Here is a 22,259-nt window from a genome sequence, read left to right as displayed (position 1 = left end):
ACTAGGGTTTTTTGGTGCCATGAACTCCCACACCATGCAGGGAAATGTTTGCTTACAGACTACAGCAAAGACACACAAATAGACAAAAGCAAAGGGAAATAATTATGAAGGAAATAACCATATTGCTAAAGCGAGGACACCTTTAGCATCTTGTCCTCAAACACGTTATGAATAGTGAGTGGAAGTCTAGGAATCGGAGGAGTGCCAAATACCCCATGAGGTAGCACAGGCAGGAAACAGGGAGTAAGCTGCTCCCTTACTCTTAGTTAATGCATCATTCATGGGTTACAGCAGGTCTTATGTCTAGTAGACATAATGCATCACGATGGCATGTGATATTCTAAATCTTTGCTGGATCTTTCACTAGTTTTCTGGGAAACTTATGCTTACATTTTAAATTAATAAAAATCACACCAGCACGACTAATGTAGCAGCTTATCAGAAGTTAAACGTACATGTACATATTCCCTGAAGGCTCTCATTGACAATAAAACAGCGGAGAAACCTTCTGGGTGGTGGGAAAAGGGTGGCTGGAAATCATCCCAAAGTGAAATCCATCTATGGCAAGCACCCGGGTAAGATTAGATAGGACGGGAGAGAGATTTACCGCGTCGGTTTCTCCCTGGCAGTCGTTATCTGACCACTGCCTGGCTGATTTACACCCCACCATGCACTGGTATCAATTAGCAGAAACCTAAAGGAGTCATTACATAACTAGTAGAGGCCCCTGAAGACCTTCTGAGATGCTAAGAGTAATGGCAGTAATATACTGTCATTCACCACAGAAATAGTCTGCTCACTCACCACAAGACCACTATAGGACACTAGAGGAAACTGGTTTTGTAGAAGGGGACACTGTCAGCCAAAATGGCACAGCGCAGGAAACTGTGTGTCATCGCGCCAATTACAAATGCAGACCTGATGATTGGTGATGAGTAACATATGAGCCAAGTGTAAGCTAAATATGCAGAACAGATATGTGTTCAATTGTAGATTTTAAATCTAAACGTGAGGCTAGAATAGATGACAAAGAAACAAACCAAGAAAGGAAAAAGTCAAAGAATATCTATCTTATTCTGCATAAACTAATGATCAGGGTTTTTACCAAGTGTACCCATCTTATTATGGTGACTTCCAACTTAATACTGCACTAAATCAGGTAGCTCAGATTTCTCGGTTTTTTTGAACAGTGATGAGTTCAAATGCCTTCATATTTTCCAGATCTTAATCCAATATATAATACCCTTTGGGATGTAGTGGAACTGGAGGTTCGCATCATGGATGTGCATCGGACAAATCTGCAGCAACAAGCGATGCCATCATGTCAATCGATGTAATTTTAAAACATTGCGTCGGGGAAAAAAAGCAATTTGAAATAAACAAGCAGGCCATAACTAATAGGCAGCTTTTATGTTAATTCACAAAACTAGTTTTTCTTTAGATTTCTGCTGAGGCACAACGCAGGGGGTCCACAGAAGCAAAGCACCAATGAAAAAGCTTTGCACATGTCCATTTCCAAATGGTGTGCACCAACACCAGTGTGTGCGTGTGTTAAAAGGAAGTCAGGGGCACAGTAAGACGGCGAGCTAAGAGATTAGGGTAGGTCCTGTTTCATGCACATCTGTTCTCTCTCTCCTGCCCACCCTCCTCCTCTCTTCTGTTGAACTATAAATGCCCCCCTACCTTAGGGAGTGGTGGGCCATGGATGGAGCAAGGAATGCAGGGCTTCCACTTGCTTTTCATTAACACAGGATCTGGTAACACACCTCACTGTCAACCTAATCCCTGCTCTCTCCATCTTGTCCCCTGGTTGAGGGGCTGCTACAGCAGGTACAGAGCCCCAGATGTTGCACGGACCGAGGGGGATGGATGTTGCTGATGAAGCCAGGTTGGAATGGGGTGATTGTAATGACATAAAGTGAGGAGACTCAGAGTAGTACACTGTTTCCCTGTGTATCTCATATCATTGTCTCCCTTTTTTAACCTTATATACTTCCCTCAGTAGCCCATATATTTTATTATCAGACTACCATTCTCCTCTTACCATTCTTTCATTAAACCTTTCATTCTCTCCAACTAAATATATAACACTGCTTGAAGTATCTCATACATAGCCCCTATTTTCTTCTTGCCTCCTTTGCTAGGCCTTAAACAAAAATATGAGCCTGAGGGCGGCTTTGACCCATCAGTCTCAGCCTGCCACTGAGGAGCAGCAGATGCAGCAGTGATGCACAGTGTAGCAGCAGTAGTGGTATTACATTCTGTCTAACATCTCATGCACAGCCTCTCTCAGGGGGGTACTTCCCGCTGACTTATTAATGCCAGCTCAAAGGCTCAACCTTTGTGAACACAATCCTGACCTCTATCTGTGGAAAAAAAATATCCTGGTATCTTTTTTTTAGGAATGGAGTATAATGAGTGGTGAGTGATGGAGTTGGTGCAGTTAAGGCTAAATGTCAGCAGATACATCTATTGTCACCAGAGACCAGGCTGTGCAACTGGAGACGGTTTGTCCTCCTCAATGCCAGTAAATCTGAAAACATTATTTGGCGAAGGCCTCACAGGGAGAAGCTATATATTCAGAAACCAAATATATTCAGTGCCTTGTAAATGTATTCATACCGATTAATTTGTACGCATTTAACACACAACCACAAACTTCAGTATAATTTATTGGGATTTTATTTGACTGGACCGGCAGATTGTAGTGATTAATTGTGAAGTGGAAAGACAATGATTCATATTTTGAATGTTGCCATAAATATATGAAAAGTGTGACATGCATTTGTATTCAGATTCTCCATTGCTTTAAGCTCCGGGCTGTGTGCTTTGATGTAAACTATTTCACTGTAGCTCTTGCTGTAGGTTTAAGGCCATGGTCCTGCTGAAGGGTGAATATCCACTCCAGTCTCACATCTTTTGCAGCCTCTAACAGGTTTTCTTCCAGAATCTTCCTGGTTTCAGCTTCAGCCATCATCAACTCTAACCAGCTTCCTTGTCCCTGCTGAAGAAAAGCATCTCCACAGGGTGATATTCCCCATGACCATCTTTTCTGTGGGGTTATTATTTCATTTCCATTTAACACATAAAAGGTGACTTCTTATAGACTTCTTTTAATGTTTTTTATTTTTTACCACACAGATTTGTGGACCATTTGTGGGATCTACAGCTAACCACACCTGAGCTATACATCTCTGCAGCTCTTCAAGAGTTAGCACTGTATGTATGTATAGACTGACAGACACTTTATTAACCCTAATGGAAATTCAGTTCTTTGATTGTTGTCAGTCGAGGTGGATAGCCATGTCTTGGAATATCTGTTTAGCAATCAAACCCTAATTTACAGCACTAACAAGCTTTCTCCAGGACCTGTCTGCGGTGACCCTTGGGCTTCTTAATGGTGTTTGATCACTAAAGGCCCCGACATACTTGCGCGGACAGAGGCTTGCGCATATAGGTACATGCAGAGCTCAATTTTTACAACCACGTATGTGGTGTCACTATAAACTTCAGGGAGGCAAAATGTCTTTACATCAAACTGTTTTATATGTGACAGCGAGCTTGATACTCTGAGCTGCTCCAAGCAGGCGGTCACAAGGACGCGCAGCATCACAGTCCCTCTCTGTTCTCACTGACAGGTGGGAGCCTGCTGGAAAAGAAACGGCTCTAGGTGCTCAGCTAGCTAATCACACATTTTACCATCCGTTCCTCTTCGTCCCACTGGCAGAAAGGGGGTGGAATTGAACGAATTTGCCACGAGAAATGTAGGCTACAGTACAGTCGACTATGAAGGATAAAAGGTCTGCAGAGAGTCAGCGCGGAGTCCACCAAGCTCACAGTATGCATACAGTACTCCCGAGTATGTGGGAGCCTTTAGTCTCTTTAACAAACCTCTTCACAGAACAGCTCGATTTATACTGGCAGTTAAACAATATTCATTATTTTAGTGACTTTGGAATACACTCAGTTGTAAAGTATTTTATTTAAGGAAACCAGAGTAAAGGGGGCTGTATGGAAATGTTACACACTTTTCAGACTTTTGTTTGTATAAACTGTTTAAAAATAATGTTTTTCCTTCTTCACAGTTTTAAACTCTTTTGGTTTGTTACATACAATATAAATGAAATGTGGACGTGAATATGTTTGCAATAGGGTTGTGCATCTCTCGTCGGTGGTCAATACGATCATTATGCTGACATGCTGCCAACGATCTGGGTCATTTTAGATTCAACGATGGAAAACAATACGGCACAATATGATTCAGCCCTTAATTACGATCCAGTTTGATTTACTGATTTTAGGGTAAACAGATGGAGATTCAGTTTGAATATGACAAAACAAAGCCAGAAAATTCTGCAACTCTTTTTATTATACCTAATTACTTACCCTAACAAAGCAAAGCCTTTGACAAACAAGTCTCGCCTGCTGATTGAAGTTCCCTTTAATAGAAACTGACTGACAATAGACAGAAACACTGAGGCTCTGTGTAAAATTATAAAACCTGTCAGGCTGCAGATGTGATAAACACCCATTCAGGAACTCAGCAGTGAGCAGCAACATTTATCTTCTGTATCATAAACAATTAAACATAGAATTAGTTATTTATTTTATAACTTCTCACTTTGTAATTTATTTGTGTATTTTAAACACTCAGTGTTGCAACAAGCTAGCACCAGTCACAAAAGTCCGAATCTAAGGCAGGTAAAGCTGGGTTACTGTGAAAGTGTGAAATAAGTGAGTCGTACTAAACAATTGTTAGCTGATGGCTTCGTCATTTGCGCTCTTGTTTTTTGGGACAAGCACATAAACCGGGCTCCGTGTTTTAAAGGTAAGAGTGAATGTGAACAAGAGAAATAACCCTGGATATAAAATAATTAGTTATGTTTTTCTAAATAGAAGCATAGTTTCTAATTATCAAATTATGGTGGTCGAGAGGTACAAACGCATTGCAAACACACAAAGTACACCAAAAAAAAGGTTAATACACAAAACCAATGAAATGAAAAACTCAAAGACATCAGACAGACAAAGTACAAACATGCTGCAAACACAAATGATGCTGATACACAAACACACTAAACACGCACAGGCAAAATGCTGCAGCAAAAACAACTGCAAGAAAAGCTGCAAACTAGGTCTGCATAACGGAAGTGCTCCAGACCACTAAGGGGAGTCGACCATAGACATATATAAAGAGTAGATCCCTGCAGATTCCAGTCTTCTCAGGATTTCTCATCAACATGTAGGGAAAATGACACACAATTATGTCATGCGTTGCTTTATTTTTAATGCTTTACTCAATATATAAAGGAAAATTGGTCTTGTGGTGTTTTTTTTTTTTACATTGTTTCGTGTAGTTTTTTTAATCGCAGAGAGAATCAAAGTCTTCATTGAGTCATGTTTACTTTAATCTGACGGATATCAGTCATCCAACACTGTTTTCCAACAGATGTTTATTTATAATTTTGTATTATTGACATGAAAAGACATGAAAATGGCTTCCTGAAAAGGTGAGTGTAGCTTATTATTCTGGTTAAACCTGAATTCTAATGTAAAACAGGACACAATACAGGAATAGTGACGACAACATTCTCCTTCTTTTAAAAAGAGAAAAATACATTTTTAGGACTATCAATGAAAACCTAATATTTCAGCTGTCTGAAATATTGCGTTACCCTCTAAAAACATGCGAACAAACTAATCAAGCAAGGTTTTTTTCTGTTTATCTTTCTCACCAAACTCCTGTATATTTGGACACATTTGCTTCACATTGCACATATATATGTGCCTACGTGAGAGGACAGACATATATGTCACCCTTAATGTAAAATTCATAACCTTAATCCTTCTAGTATAAGTAATATATTTTATTTGACTTACACAAAGCAAATGTTAAACAACAAAGACAATGTTCACAGACCCTCCCCCAATCTTTCATTTTTTATTTTACTTTTTTACTCCCCCTCCCCTCTCGTACATGGCTCAGCGGCGTCAGCCAATCAGCACGCAGGCTCAGCCTGGCCCGCCCACTCAGCTCTCACACAAACTTAATACACAAACAGCTGAGAGAGACCGCAGCAGCGAAAAAACATGAACAGGGGAAGTAGCACCGTTTGGCTTTATTTTAATACCGTAAATGAAATCAAGCTGTATGTTTTGTAAAAAGCCGGTTCATTTCAGTGGAAACACAACAAATTTATCTAAGCACGTGAAAAAACATGAAAACGTCGAGCCCCAGAAACGGAGAGAGGAGACGAAACTTCTCTCACTGCCCCGACAGACCCACAGACTGATGTCTCTGACTGAGGCGTTTCAGTCCTCCAGGGAACATCCAGGTAGATCAGTGGATGGATGGATGGATGGATGGATGGATGGATGGATGGATGGATGGATGGATGGATGGATGGATGGATGGATGAATGAATGGATGTTACTGGAGCCCACACATAACATGTAATTAAGACCTTGAAAGAACCCAGTACATATATTAAAAAGTGTTATTTAAGATAAGATAACATTAGCTAATCCTTTTTTTATCCCATGACGGGGAAATTTATAGGATTAAAGCAACAGGCAGGTGCACACAACACAGACAAAATTACATAAGGATTGAAATATATAAGAGGTGGATTAGCGAAAAAACACTGAACATAACATTATTATTATTATTATTATTATTATTATTATTATTATTATTATTATTATTATTATTATTATTATTTAATTGTAATAATAAAATAAAAACCACAAAACCCAAAAGGTCAACAGTTTCATGATACATCAAGCTTAGGGACTGGCTAATATACAGCAGGTCAAAAAAGGCCATATTTTGGCTGCAGTGCTTGCTGTTCTCTTATGAAGAAAAGATCAACTAGTGCACTAAATTCAATAGATGGGTTGAAAATATCCAGTATAAAATAAGTGCTACAAATGTTACAACACTTTTGTTCATATGGCAGCAGAACATTAAAATAAAAGTGCTCTTTACACTACTTTTGAATTCATTCTTGGTTTTTGTAAATGCAATGTGATTAATCGCGATTAATCGCGATTAAATATTTTAATCGTTGCCCAGCCCTAATATATATATATATATATATATATATATATATATATATATATATATATATATATATATATGAAAATGTATGAGAGGCTGGTTTGAAAATGATCTATACATAACATTATATTACAGTGAACCTCACTTAAAATATTTAAATACAATGTATCTTTATATATGTATCGCTGTATGTTTAGGGTTTGCATGAACGAAAAATAAACGAGCGAAAATCCATGAAGCATTGGGCGAGTTTTGCTTGAATAAAAGCGCTAACAGTTCACTGCTCCTGCTAAACACATTACACTGAGCAGAGATGCCAACCACCCCAAGATGGCGGCCACAAATCGAATCAGCGCCCATAGGTGGTAGCGGTCGATGCGGGGTCTACTCTTTAAAATGTCTATGCAGTCGACCACCAACCAACTCACATGGGACCACACCCGGCGGCCTATGGGTGTTGCTCCACTCCCCCTAGTGGTCTGGAGCACTTCTGTTATGCGGAGCTAGTTTGTCTGTGTTTTGTGTTTTTGTGTCTTAGCCTATTTTTTGTGTTTGAAGTACTTTTGTACAAGGACTTGGTTACTGACTAAGTTAAACGTTTTAATCAGAAGCCCAGCCTCTGATGGGTGCTGTCAAGGTTTGGAAACATTTGGACATACTTAAAAGGTATGTAAGTATAATGTTTGTTCAGAATAAATGCAATTAATAAATAATGAATTTTTCACCTGAAACAGTAACCTGAATTGAAAACTAGAGCCAGTCTGTGGGAATGATCCTGGACATGGTAATAAACAAGGTTAGTGGGTAATTAATAAGATGTTTTAGCAGAACTCCTTTTCTATTCCAGTGATGGTAACAAACAATGCTCATAAAAATAAAGGTTCAATCTATCTTCATTTTCTGCCTTCACTATAAACAAATCAAACACTAGGGCAGGACAATAATTTATTAACAATATATATCGATCAATAGATGTGTGGTTTGATAGAAAAGAAAAGGGGTCAATAAAAAGTCCAATAGAAGAAAAGTTGTCCTTACTTTTGTATTGTAGCCCATGATGCAGTTTAATACTACAAACATTATACCATGCGTCAATCACAAACACAGACCCAGGAATGCTGTCACCATGCTTCAAAGAGTTCAGAGAGCATGTGTTGGTACATGTTTTGGTAAAAAGTAAAACAGTTTTGGTAAAAAGTTGGTTGAATAAAGGGTTGTGTTTGAATTCAGTGTTCTTTCTTTAAAAACAGGTCATTAAGCAACAGCATAAAATGGCCAGGGCTGCACTTAAAATATATGTTTATAATTTTTTGATAACAGTATCGATCAATATGATTTATATTCTATCAATATGCTTTTTTTCTATATAGTCCTGACCTATCAAATACCCCCTAAAGGTTGTATTGTGTGCAAAAAGAGAGCAACCCCGATAAACAGATTAAATTTACATTAGTGGAGAGGATTTGCTTTCATGTTAGCCGAATAGTGTCTATAGAGTTTTTTACTTTCCTGAATACAAACAATAGAAACTCAGCTGTATTTTTCACTGTCAACATTTCAAACCCAAATGACAGCTGAGAGGCTGGTGAAAATCAGAGCAGGGCAGCAGCCCTTGCTATTGTGTCACTGTGCAGTTATGCAGATTTGAGTAAACAAACTGCAAATTGTTTGAGGTTTTAATTAACATTTTTGACAACCATTTTATCTGATGTAACCCTATATTAACAACATCTGCAAAACAGATGCAGCCTCTTAAAGAGCCCTGCTCCAGCTCTGTCCTTGAACCCCGAGCAAAAAAAGATGTTTTGCTCAGCGCCACTGAGGTATAAAGCATCTTCTTGCAAAAACATGCGGCAGACTGGTTCTTGTTATCTACTACATGCAGCATGTCAGTTCAGTCCTCCCTTTTATCCTTCTATTTCCATGTGCTGTTCAATTTTCAAGAGATGCCAAGACATAAGAAATCCGATGTGATTTGCTGCAGCTAGCTTCTCACACCCAGCGGCACTGAGAAACTGGATGCCTTTTCATTTACTTTAGCATTAGAAGCTCTGATTGTCATAATGGAAACACTGTGATGCCTTCTGGATAAGAGTCAGTGCTGATGAAGGCAGGGTTTTGTCCCAACACAAAACAAACATCTTCCTCTCACACAGTCAGAAAAGCACGAAAAGCTCCTTCTGGGATCCTAACGCTCCCACATCAGTGTAATCAAATACACACAGTCGCACAACAACCTACCATCCAACACTAACACAAATATCTCACGTTACAGTTTACAAACCTTTACTTTTTACCAGAGGATGGCTTTATAAGAATGCAATAAAAATAAAAATAAATAAAATAAAATAAAAATTCAAGAAAATACCGAAAGAATTACTGCAGATTGTTTTCTGATCATTTACAGTGTGAGTCGAGGAGGGGATGCCAACCTTCCCAGCAGACTTACACATCAAGGAATTTCTTAAAAAACAAAAATAGCCAGACGAAGGTTTGAACACATGCTACACAGCTGACTAACAAAGATCCACAAGAGACAACTCTCGTGTAAATGCACCCACTCACGGACATTTTGAAAACGAATGGCTTTATAGTGGATAGGCTAAATACATCAGTGGGCCTTCAAATCCTGTCATTTTAAACTTGTGTGAGGGAGGATGCTTGACGGACCTGGAAGGGTTCCTGTTGGCTCCAGAACTTAATCTGGTTACTAGATGAGTGACACAACAGTAAAATGCTATATGTATAAGCTTAGTGTAATGCATTACCGAGTGTGCTACTCTGAAATGATCAAATCTGACATATGAGGTGGGGTTGTTTTACATTGCTTCCTCTGTTTCAAGAATATCTTTGTAGCAATTTCTTCGAATTGCTTCGAACCAAAGAGGTAAAATGTTTCTACTTTCACATTAAATCCCTGAGTTATTTCAGGCTGTGATACATTGAACTCAAGTATGTCTTGTGAGAAGATTGAGGGAAAAAAAAAAACAATGCAAGAAAACAGCATAAGAGATAAAAAAAAAAAGGAATTTGTATTTTAGTTACCATCTATCCGAGGTCCTGACTTCATGGTCAGACACGCCGTCATGGCCGACACTGATGCTGTAACGCTGGGCCTCATTGGACAGGCTTCTGTCTCCATGACGACGACGATCTGTGCGGTGTGGAGGGAGACTTTGTGGAAGGACAGGGCCCTGGCCCTGCTGGCTTTACCCTGGCCTGAGGCTTCATGGTGTGGGTCGACACGGGAGGGAAAGGCTCGGTGGGGCTTCTTTTTCGGAGATGAGTGAGGAGTGGAGAAGGCAGACGGTGTTTTGCTGGAGCTCTCCCATGTGTAGTTTGGTAAGACTTTCTGCAGGTAGGCTTTGGTCTGCTCCAGCTTTACCAGAGTTGGGCTGATTTTCAGGGGACGGGACAGCTCCAAATGTAGCTCTGCTGCAGAATAGGTAGGAAAAGAAAGGAAATAAAAGCAGAGTTAGAGAAAGGAAATGGGGTAAAACTAAATTAATGGCGTTAGTAAAATCTGCACTGCCAAGAAACCCTTTTTGGTGGACAGCTTCTGATCAGACACTCTTCAGAGAGGCTTTTTTTGTGCTCATCCTGATTTGTATTTATGATGTGCTGAATCTTAAAGAAATCGCATCACGAAGTACAGAGAGCATAGCTTTTGGAACGGTAATAAAAGATGTTCTCTCAGTAGTAAACAATGGTGACAAATCCCCTTTGTGCTGTCTTTGTATTTGGAAAAAGGACTTTTATTTACCACACAAACTTCTAATGAAATAGACCTTGAGCCTATTGAAGTTTCAAATGAATTAAACAGCAATCTAAGCAGTCCACTTTAATGTCTGTAAACGTAAGGATAGAAATAGAGTGAATTCACTACTGAACTCTAAGCTGTGGGCCTTGCTGCTTACAACCTTCCCTTGAAATTGGGATAAAAATAAACTGGTCAGAATCCATCAGGGGCTTTTAGGACAAGCCATGCTTCATGAGTGTCTCTCTGATCAGATCTAAAGCTATGTAGCCCATGGGAAACAACATGGTACGGAGGCTTGTAAAACACTTTGAACTCTTCTTTTATTCTCCAATCTCAAAGTCTGCATGCGATGAATTGGCATGCAAAGCTGAGCCAGTCTCAGTGTTCCTTCTCCTTCGGATCCTACATACACACAGAGTGACTGGCTGTCTCACTGTAACGTCCTAACGTGACAGCGCAGAACAACAGAAGAAAATATATTTTTCATGCCAGCAACATAAATTAGATGCTTCTCTCCACCTCTCTCCACTTCTCTCCTTCACTTTTGGGGGCAATGCCGCCTTCAAACACTTGCCTGGAATTTATGGAGACTCAGGAATTAACTCAACGTCGTTTAACACCACTTCCATTAGCCCCCTTTTTCCACTTGGTCATGATCACGAGAGAGGAAAGCAGCTGAAAACTAGCGCAGCTGTTCTTTATGGGCTTATCGAGGAACTAATATAAAAGGATCTTAAGAGGTTCAGGCCTTCTGTCTGACCCAGGTAGCTGCACACTGGAGCACACACAGAAAATGCAGGCACACCCAAACCAAAAGAATCGTCTCATTAATTTCAGGGGAAGTGAATTCCAGGCTCAATGTAGAGAGGAAGTGGATGAATGGTTGGTGAATTATACTGTGAAAGGTAGCTTATCATTTTTGCTTGATGTATCACTGAGAAGAGTTTCAGCAGTGAAATAAGCTGCATATATGCTGCTTTTTACCTCTCTTCTCTTCTGTCTGTTATGCCTTTGAATTTTTTTCATATTCTGCTTTTTTTTTTCTCTCTTTTACTTTTCTTTGAACAGCCACCTAATCAACCCCCTGTAACCACATAAATATGTCTCTGATCACCCAGTCAGGGCCAGAGCAGCCTTGGCTCACTACACATGGAGGCCTGGTTCTGATTATTGGTTGCCCTCCTTTCCCAAGTTCCTTTCAGCCCCACCTTAAAATAAAAGTGAAAAAAAAAAAAAACACCCAACTGCCCCAGTCCATGAGGCAGCTAAAGAGTGATGATAAATTATTTATTACCTGTTTTACCTATCTGAAATTCCCTTACCTGTAAGAGCGAAGCAACTGCACCAGGTTGTTAAAAGTTGTATCTTTTATAAATTTTTATTTATTTTGTACTTGTTCTTGTTTTGTTACAATTGTAAAAAGGGAAAAAATAAAGTAATGGCCTCAGCCCTATGTGACTTAAGTGTGTAAAAAGGCATGATGACAGATAATATTGCAATATTAAATAGACATGATATTTCTGGTTAAAGTGGCATTTGTCTCACAGCATGATCTACCTACTGCAGAGGGGTAAACTATATTTAAGCTACTATTATGGGCCCTTTAAAGCTTGAAACTCTTATGAATCTATGTTTAAGTTTCTTTTTTGAACCAAGAAAGGAAAGGTTTTTGAGTTGCCCTGGTGTGTTCACAGAGCTTATAAATAAAAAGTGCTTGCTGGGGCGTCGACAAAACTCAGTTATTTTAGACAATAGAAGCCTCCGGCATTTTTAATATCAGCGTGTTGCAGCGCTTTGGGTTCAGGATATGAAAACAGAAACAGTTGCAGAGACAGAGAAGATACAAACGATCTGTATGAAGTGTTCTACAATTATACCATAAACCACAGCTGGCTAACAATGCTAATGATAATCTTGACATCTGATATGCAACTTCCTATTGGAGCTAAAGTGCTACTTCACAGTATTTTTAATGGGATCTGTGAAGTAGCCCTTTGTATTGTGCTTCTTCTTTTTGTCAGCTGAATGTATTTTTCCACAACAGGTAAAATGATCGCAACATTGGATAAAATATAGTGAAGATCATAGACATGGTGACATAATAAAATGTTTCTGTATTCAAGATGGATTCTAACAGAGGATAGAGGACTATAAAATCACTGGAGCGGTTCCCTCTAATTTAAATAAATAACTATTAGCAAACTAAGGAAGAAAGCTGTTAATGCTGGGAATTAATATCAGAAAATTTTATTGAAAGCTCGGTCCCATGTTTAAAAATCATTTACTTTGTCTCTTTCTCAGTTTTACCTCCCTTTACGGCATGGTTATGAGACAGAGGGATAAATAGATTTTAAAACAATGATCCATGTGATGTCACCGTCCAGCAAAAAAAGGCATAAATGATGGTGCCAGAATGTCAGGCGAACTGTTTGTCACGGCCCAGTCTGCTTGTCCTGATGTTAACATCTTGTTGTCAAGATGTCCCTGCTTTACCAATGTATGATCGCTAAACACTTCTAAGTATCAGGCATCTTTAAAGCCCCCTGTCCAGCTGAGATCAACAAGGAAACAGGCATAATTATTCCTTTTTGTTGGGTATTCTAGCTGAGATCTCTCGTTAAAGCGCTTTTTCCCTCCCAAAAAGCGTCAAAAGAGACAAGGAAAGCATGGGGTGTTTTGGTAAGACTGGAAACTTATATGAGGATGCCTGTTGGTTACACGGAGGCTATCAACACATTCCAGATGGTCACTGCTTGTGTGAGCTGACATACCAATGAATTATACCCATTGTGCCAGTTGCCTGACCTGCGCTACTGAATTGGCTGAGTTCTTATCAACATGGTCGGAGGCATATCTCCAGAAGAGAACCGGACCTTAACAACCTCCGTCAGTGGAGACGAGTCGTCTCCTCGCCCAGATAGACCCCAGTGGTCCATATCGGTTTGCAATTAAGACTTTCAGCTGAAGAATGTTTCTGCCTCCAACATCTTGTTTATTACTAAAAACTTTGCTACGCAATTTGATTTGACACGCTATTCTGAACTTCTTCCGTCTGATCTGAAAATATCAGATTTGAGGCCTTCTGTATAACTATGTGTCATACCGATCCATCCATTCTGACTGGGGAGTGTCCTGTTGAGCTCAGAAATGGGAGGAAAAAAGGCCTGAACTGCACCGGGAAACAAAAGAGACTCTGAATCTCAGAATGCACTGTATGAATCCCTTTTCATGACAGCTCCCAGGAAGGAGGAGATTCACAGTGGTATCCTCGTAACATCACAGAACTACAAAACCCTAACAGGCAGCAGATCTCTTTGTCGTTGTCCACAGCGCTCTTCAGAGGCTGAGTGAACATCTTGATCTCACTGGTCGAGTAAAATACTGCATCTTTAAAGAAACCTTGGATCCAAAGGTCTGCCTTTTGAGTACCCGGTGATTGTCCCCAGTCAAAAACAAGGCTAGTCGTCTGAACCTGGCAAGTCCTGAGCTGCTGCAGGAAAGACTCTTAAAGTATTATAGACTCCCTAAGGAGAGATGCTGCCCCTAATGACGTTGAAGAAGTAATTTGTGCCCACTTCCTCAAGTAGATGACATTGAAACCGCAACTCCTCACTCTACTACATGTCCCAATCCAATAGATGCTTGGCCCAGCTGCAACTTCTTCCCTACTCGTCAGCCCTGACAGAAGACTCACTCTCCCTGCTGGACATCCTGTTCATCAGAACGGTTTCTGTAAGATGTTGTGTGTGGGCAAAAAATTAGTCAAGGATAAAATAATTTAAATAATGTTTATTTAATTGTATTTTACTTTGGTTGTGGTGCTTAATGCTTGAGTGCTAGAAGGCCACTGAGCCTAATGCTACAAATTGGTTTTGTAAAAGAATCACTTCACGTCTGCGACATGAGCTTTTTTTCTGGATATTCCCTTCTCCTCTCACTGACCTGCATGAAAAATTTCTCTAGGGCCATTATAAATGTGCTAAATTGTGTCTACCTTATACGTAGTCCCAAAGCTAAATGCTCTTGTAATGCTAAGGCAGTAGCAACCATTAGTTCTGGTGTGTTTACTACATAGCTCATTCTGCTAATGAGGCAATCAGCCGTAGCATGCCGCCAGCGCTCACACACGTTTACATTTTTATTACTTAAAGGCACACGTGGGATTTAAAAGGGTAGCTAAGTAAAGCCGCAGCTAATATTTTCTTGGTTGTTAGCTGAGCTGCTAATTCCAGACGGGACATCATCACGGCTGCCGTCAAGACAGCCAAATTGTAAGTCCATATCTGTTTTAAGCTAAAACTTAAGTAGTCTATCACTTCCTGTGTTGGCAAGTTAGTAAAGCATTCAGAAATAATTGTCTATAAGACTTTATTTAGTCTTATAGACAATCTGAGTCTTCTGTGTGTTTTTTCATTTCTTTTAACTTTTTAGCTACTATCAATTAGTTTGTTTTTCAATGAAGTTGACGCTGACACATAACAGATATCAAAATTTTGCAAAAGGGAAACAAGTTACTGGATCAACATCTTACATGCTTAGCTGCCAAATCAAATTTGTGGATGAAGGTTCATAAGTTAAACTTGTGTTTTTTATATATTATAAACTGAAAAAAAAAAAAAAAAAAACACGTCAGTGTCTCTGTATGGGTTCACTTTCATCACCATTCAGAGGTGAGAACTTTAGTAGCAGTGAGGAGAGCCATGCAGGAGTGTTTTTAACAGAACAGTGACTTCCAGCATCACATAAATAAATATATTTAGATACTCTGAGGAGAAAAACACAGCCCAAACTTAAAGGTATAGAGATGTATTGGTGTTCACATATCATGAAGGTTGAACCATCAATTTAAACAAGCTGCAGGGAATCATGCACTGGCCCTTCTCAGTTGTCCGTCTCTATTACCGCTGGAGAAAGTGGAACTTTCATGTGCATGTGTGTTTGGGAGGGACTGAATATATGACTATTCACCAGGTCCCTGTGTCGTTTTGTCAAGGTCATATGTGGCAACGTCCCCACGCTAAACCTGGAGTGAGTTAATGGTGTGTTTACTCACCACAAACACTGTTCATTCCCACACACTGTTTAATTTCTCCTGCTGACTTTCATGCTTGCCCCAGGACAGCAGAAAGCCTGAGTCAGAAACAAGTGGCAAAGTGTCCAATAACGCAGGGCCCATATGTGAAGGGCATGTGCCCATGTCTGTGTTTGGCAACAGGGGATAATATTTAGAGGGGTATCTGCTGAACCCCACAGTTAAAAGAAAGGCTTATAGCCCAAAAGGCCAATGCCACATATCTCAGATACCATCTGACTCACATTAAAGACGTTCTGGATGGTATGGAGGGGGCAAATGCTTGTATACAGTAACTGACAACATTTTCACGAACTCACTGCTTGACGGGAAGCAGAGACACGCGAGAGTAATGGTTCCAATTTGTTCGAGGTAATCTATCACCTGCTGCCTCTCCATAGAGAGATGGCCGATCTTTAGCCTCTTTAGTGGCAGCACTTATCTCCAGCACTCACTGAGAACGACGACAGAAAGGAAAGGGATAAAATACATGTGGTGATCAATCGCTAAATGCCCGCTTGTGTTAGAAAAAGATACAAATATTCAGAAAGCTTGTTACCACAGTGCACCCCATGCGTGCACATGTTTGGTCGTGAAGGCTGCAACTCTCCTTCTTGCGTGTATTTGTATTAGCTGTGTTTATGAGAGCGCGTGTGTGATGAGCGGCTGCTGAGTGAGGGTCGGCCTAAAACACCATCCAGTTTACAGTACACATGTTACAAGTGTTTCCCACTCAGCATCCTTGGAAGGGCTGCTTTGATTGGTCCTTCAGAATAAATGCTGCTGAAATTGAGAGCATATTGCTGTAAACACACACTAAGACGTGGCCTCATGGCGGTCTGCTCTCTGTTTGTGCCTGGTTGAAATAAATCAAATGTGAAGCATTGTCGAATTAAAGTAGTGCTGCCAAACATGATGAATACACATCACATAACACGCAGACTATTATACAGAAAGGACAGATTAATAAAATGCTGACTGCACAGCTTCTCTCTAAGCATGTCCTTACCAACATTTCTGTTTCTTTTCTCAATTTGTTACCTAAATCTTTAAATTAGGTTCTTCCAACAGCCAATCCCCTGAAGCCTTTTATCAATGATGCCTGCTTCTTCCTGCTCAGCTTTCTTCTGCCTAAACTACGGGGATCAGTGGCTTCTTCAAAAAAAGAAAATCAGAGAGTTAATGGTTTCCACAGCTTTATCCAGTTCTTCCTTTGTTCCATCATCCCTGAAGAGGGTAAGTATCTCCTCCAGAGAGTCATCTGACTAAACAACATACAGTTGAGAATGTGTATGTGAATGTGTGCTTGCATGACTAAGTGGCTGAGGGGATGAGGGAGAACCAGTAGCATATGTGGTCAATTTTAGGTATTTCCAGCAGAGCCTGACCTGCGGCAACCTCACAGGGAGCCTGGACCCTGTCTGAGGCATTTGGGACTGTGTTTTCAGTCTGTGTGTGCATGCACACTGAATAAGTTCAACTAAACAATACCACTAAGACAGGGCACTCCTTACTGGTTTAGGGAAAGCACCTGAAAGATTTTATAGATGTTTTTCCACTTTACTCAGTACTCAGAAAACGAAAATGTCTGTGTGTGAAAAAATGTTCACACACAGACAACTATCGTTTATGTTTTTTTGTGTGGTTATATTCACCATTCACAAAGTATTTATACCCACTGAAAGGCTATTTTTTATGCAACTAACACAAATTTAAATGTATTTCATTAGGACATTTGGTGAAAGAACACCACAAAATTGTGCACAATTGTGAAAATGGAATGATACATGCTTTTCTAACATTTATGCATATAAAAATCTCAGTGCTCAGTGCTTTGTAAAATCACTCCAGTCACAGTTGCAGGTCTGTCTCCACCAGCTTTGCACATCTACAGGCTTTTCAAGTCTTGCCACACATCCCTTACTGGTTTCAGGTCTGGACTTTGACTGGGCCATTTTAACATCAATAGGCTTCAGTTTAAAACATTTAATTGTAGCTCTATAGGTGGTAGGGTAACATCTGCTCCAGTCTCAAATCTTTTGTAGTCTAAGGGTTTCTTGCTTTACAAACTCCAAGGTGCGTAGAGAGAGTCAAAGATCTGGTGACTTGAAGACTTCAGAAATCCTTGAAATACTAGGAAACAACTTTATGTGCTGACCAGTGTGTTTTGGCTTGTGGCCCTCATCAGGGTCATCATGAAACCCCTTTCTATGTGTTTGCAGAGAAGCCATATTGTAGTTGCCGACAAACAGGACTTATGGGCTTCTTTCAACAATTAGGATCTTCTTGCCACTCTCCCATAAAGGGAAACAAGTAGATGACTCATAGTTGCCCTGCCATTTTTTTTTCTCCTGAGCTGTTGATCTCTGGAGCTCCTCCACTGTTACCATGGGCGTCTTTGTTTCTTTTTTTGGTACATGGTCTCCTTCCTCGCCCGTTAGTATAGGTGGAGGGTATGTATCGATAGGTGTGGCCTATTTATAGTTTAGGATAGTTAATTGAACAGAGCCTGAACAGAGATGTTCAAAGGTTGGGATATTGTTCTATTACATAACCCAGGTTTAAACGTCTCCATAACTTTCTATCTGACCTGTGTTCTTTGGTCTTCTTTATTAACTAATGTTCTAAAAATAAAAACATCATGTCATCTGACACATTGACATTTTGACTAGTCTGCTGTCCTGAATGAGAGCTGGGCTGCAAAGAGAGATGTGTGTGATTTCAGGTGGACAGAAAAGCTTAAAGATCAAACTTGACAAAAGGAGAGGAATCATGCTGAAGAGCTATTATGCAAATGCTATATTGAAGCCATCATCTGTAACACCTAGAGTTCATCCTGGAAGTCTTTCTTGTACATATGCACGGTATCTGTCAATGATTGTATGCATGTGAAAGAAGGACAGTCAATATATCAGGGTTTGTCTGTAATTAATGTGACAGTGTGTAAGTATTTGCAACATCTGGCCTGAGCTCAGTAAGCTGAAGGATGACCTGCGCCTACACACACTCTCCAAGAAATCCTCACAGGGATGAAAAGGGTTCGCAAACCAATACCCCAAAAGCCCACTCACACGTTTAATCGTTGCAGTTGTAGTTGGGCAGATGTCAAACACACCCTAAGGTCAACAGGCTTTGCTGAAATCTGGTCATATGGATATTATATCATCCTAAAAATAGCAAGTCAAGCTATATGAAAGGCGTAGTTAAAACTTGCAAACATCCACATTTGGCACACTGGAACTAATGGCCTGTGGTTCAAAGTGAGAAGCACATCCCGGATTTCCTGGGATAAAAATGCTCAGTGTTATTTAAAAAAAAAACAAATCACATTGAGCATAAAAAGCCCTGCTGCTGTACTATTAAAGCCTTTTGCCTCTCCGTGCTTCTCCACGTCATACCACCCGCATCATTCTAATCTCTGGGCCCAACCTGCTGGGGTACCTTGCAAAAATAATGACGACAACGGACCCACAGCATACTGTAACTTGTAGGGTGTGAGCTAAGTGTACCAATCTTAGACCCTTATTATCTATTTGGCCAAGTCAGTTCTTTTGGCTCTTTGGAGTGTGGGTTTGAAGGCACACGGTGTTAAAGCTAGGGCAAGTGATTTTCCGTAGATTTCTTCAAGTCCCTTTTTGAATAACTACGCAAATGCAAGACTGTCTGACCCTGCTCTTCCGCTCTTCAGGGGGATCGAGTGGAAAAAAATCTTTCAAATCCACTCTGGTCTTATTTCTTTCTACTGAGGCCTTCCTCTTCTTCTCATTAACATGAACATGGTTCCCTTTTTGCGACTCTCAGCCATGTTTAAAGTCTACGGTGAGAGCAGCGGAGCTACAATCAAGGCTAACCGCTAAGCTAACCGCTAACGTAACCGCTAAGCTAATCAGATACACAAACACCAGAAGTGTGTATGCACAGCCAGCAAGCAAAAACTAGGAAGCAACGTTCACACACACTGGCGTTAAGTGTGCGAGTCAGAATGATGACATGTGGGACAACCAATAGATAAGGTGATCCCCCGGACCTTGTGGGACAAAGGAGGGTGAGTATATAACGTCTATGGGTGAGAGCAGGAACAAAACTCTGACAAATCCCTGGCCTTCAAACTGAATAGCAGGGATTTGTTATAGTTTTTACAGGCCTGCTGCTCCCACAGAGAAAGATTTTTAACCTCCATTTTCTGAATACATAATGTATTGACTACTTTCAGGATGGAAGGACGATTTTACCCCGTGTAACAAAGTGTTTCTGAGCAAGTTTACCAACTATAGCTTTAAGATGATCAGTGTTATTTATTTTAACTGTCAGGGGTTTTGATGTTAGAGCGTATCAAAGCAAGGTATCTGCTCATCTGCTACCCAGCATTTAATATTATTCCTTCAGATGAGATTTAGGGTGAGGTTGATGCAGCATGCTGGCAGGAATGTGCAGAAGGTGTGTAACTCCCACCTGGTCCATTGAGGAAATCTTTGATCTGGAAGCAAAGCAGAGGAGGAGGGACGCCTGTTTTACTGTCAACCTCTGCAGCCACTGTCTGCAGCCAGTACACGTTGTAGTCCAGTGTTTCTGGGAGAGTTTTTCCTGGGTCTGGATGACAGAAAACAGACATAAAAATATATATTTGATCTCTTTATGAAAAAAATGCAGTTAAAATGGTAGAGATAAACCAGGAAAACAGCTAATTGATGATGTTTCTGAGTTGAAGAAGACTCAAAATTAGCTGTTAGACATTCAGCAAATAACAACAAGGCTGACCGTATTTCAGCTAATTTGTTGTTTTATAGTGTTTAGCTTTAAGCCACACATTTGTGATTGTTGTATCTCTACCCTTGATAACAAGATCTTGCACACAAACCATCCAAACATGATCATGAGAAAAACTCTCCCACCTAGGCACTTGTAGTCAGAAGGTACTCCTCTTAAGGACACATCAAACACGGACAGCTCCATCTTTTGCTTTCGATGGTGGCAGCTAAGCAGAACGGAAGGCTGCACAAGTTGTAGGTACAAGAGGGGTTCCAACACCTGGTCCCCTGCCCCTCGTCTCCCAGGCTGCCTCACTATGGTAACACCCAGGGCTTGGCGGGCTGAGGAGCGGGTTGGAGTGGGTAGACCGTCAAGAGAGAGCAAGCTTCCCTTTATTAGTGGAGAAGGTGGCTGAGAGGTGTTGCTGTTGAGGATGTCGTCTGCAGTCAGCCCAGCAAGTGAACCCTGGGCAGCTGGGGTTTGATCAGGGCTTGGGCAGGCTGACACTGGAGGAGAGTCTGACATGATCTCAGGATGATTAAGGATGCTCCTTCCCACCTAAACATCGCAGAGCACAATCAATTAGTAGTGCCACCTGTTTGTAAAAGGAAATAACATATTACAAGATTTTTTTCCCTCTTTACCTTATCCTCAGGTTCCTTCCTCTCTGGTGTGCTAGGTGTATCAGACAACGTAGCGAGAGCTTTTGGGGCACTTGAACAGGCATAGGTCATAACAGATAGTTTACTGGCAGTGAGAAAGATGTCAAAAGGGATGAAGGTGAGGTTCTTAGTGATGGTGGACTTGCGTGAGGGCCTTGCGATGCAGTGATGACTGGTCCCACTTTGCTGCTCTATTTGGACAATGCGAATGTGGGCGCTGTCACTGCCAAAGCCACTGTCTTGTCCAGTCCCACTATGGCGCGATGCTGAGTCCCCACCTGTTGAAGGGTCTTGATGGACTCCCTTTTGGTCCGGTCTTCTTACCTGTACAAAGAAAATGAAAAAGTTAGGCCTTGCATACACTGAAGTCCCAGAGATGGGAATAAAGAGGTATCCATCTTTAAAGTCAGCCATGAAGTTAGGCAAGGCAAGGCAAATTTATTTATATAGCACAATTCAGTACAAGACAATACAAAGTGCTTTACATGTTTAAGATATTCCAAAATAATAAAATGTAGATAGAAAATAGAATAAAAGCAAGTAGGGAGTAACAAAAAAGAACATTAAAAACAGTAAAACTGTTTAACTAGAACAGTCAAAGGCAATTTTAAACAGATGTGTTTTTAATCTTGATTTAAAAGAACTCAGGCTTTCAGCACTTTTACAGTTTTCTGGAAGTTTGTTCCAGATAAACGGAGCATAGGAACTAAATGCTGCTTCTCCATGTTTAGTTCTGGTTCTAGGTATGTGGAGTAGACTGGAGCCAGAAGACCTTAGTGGTCTGGAGGGTTGATACGCTGATAACAAGTCTGTGATGTATTTAGGTGCTAAGCCATTTAAGGATTTATAGACTAACAGAAGGATTTTAAAGTCTATTCTCTGAGATACAGGGAGCCAGTGTAAGGACTTTAGAACTGGGGTTATGTGCTCTACTTTCTTAGTCTTAGTGAGGACGCG

The 22,259-nt window shown here is 40.5% G+C and overlaps 1 protein-coding gene across 1 annotated transcript in view; it reads right to left on the bottom strand.

Moving 5' to 3' along the window:
* LOC105933119 (vacuolar protein sorting-associated protein 13B) overlaps positions 1-22,259 on the bottom strand; it is a gene marked incomplete at both ends in the record, with an annotated part of 162,027 nt that overhangs the window by 28,110 nt on the left and 111,658 nt on the right. The window contains 4 exon segments of the mRNA XM_012872506.3: positions 10,106-10,495; positions 20,344-20,481; positions 20,784-21,198; positions 21,285-21,626. Of these exon segments, the coding sequence (XP_012727960.2) occupies positions 10,106-10,495; positions 20,344-20,481; positions 20,784-21,198; positions 21,285-21,626 (1,285 nt within the window).

The sequence above is a fragment of the Fundulus heteroclitus genome, chromosome 3 (genome assembly GCF_011125445.2).
Source record: "Fundulus heteroclitus isolate FHET01 chromosome 3, MU-UCD_Fhet_4.1, whole genome shotgun sequence".
Lineage (NCBI taxonomy): Eukaryota > Metazoa > Chordata > Actinopteri > Cyprinodontiformes > Fundulidae > Fundulus > Fundulus heteroclitus.
The sequence above is the reverse complement of the archived record's forward strand: the minus strand, read 5'-3'. Positions and strand labels throughout refer to the sequence as shown.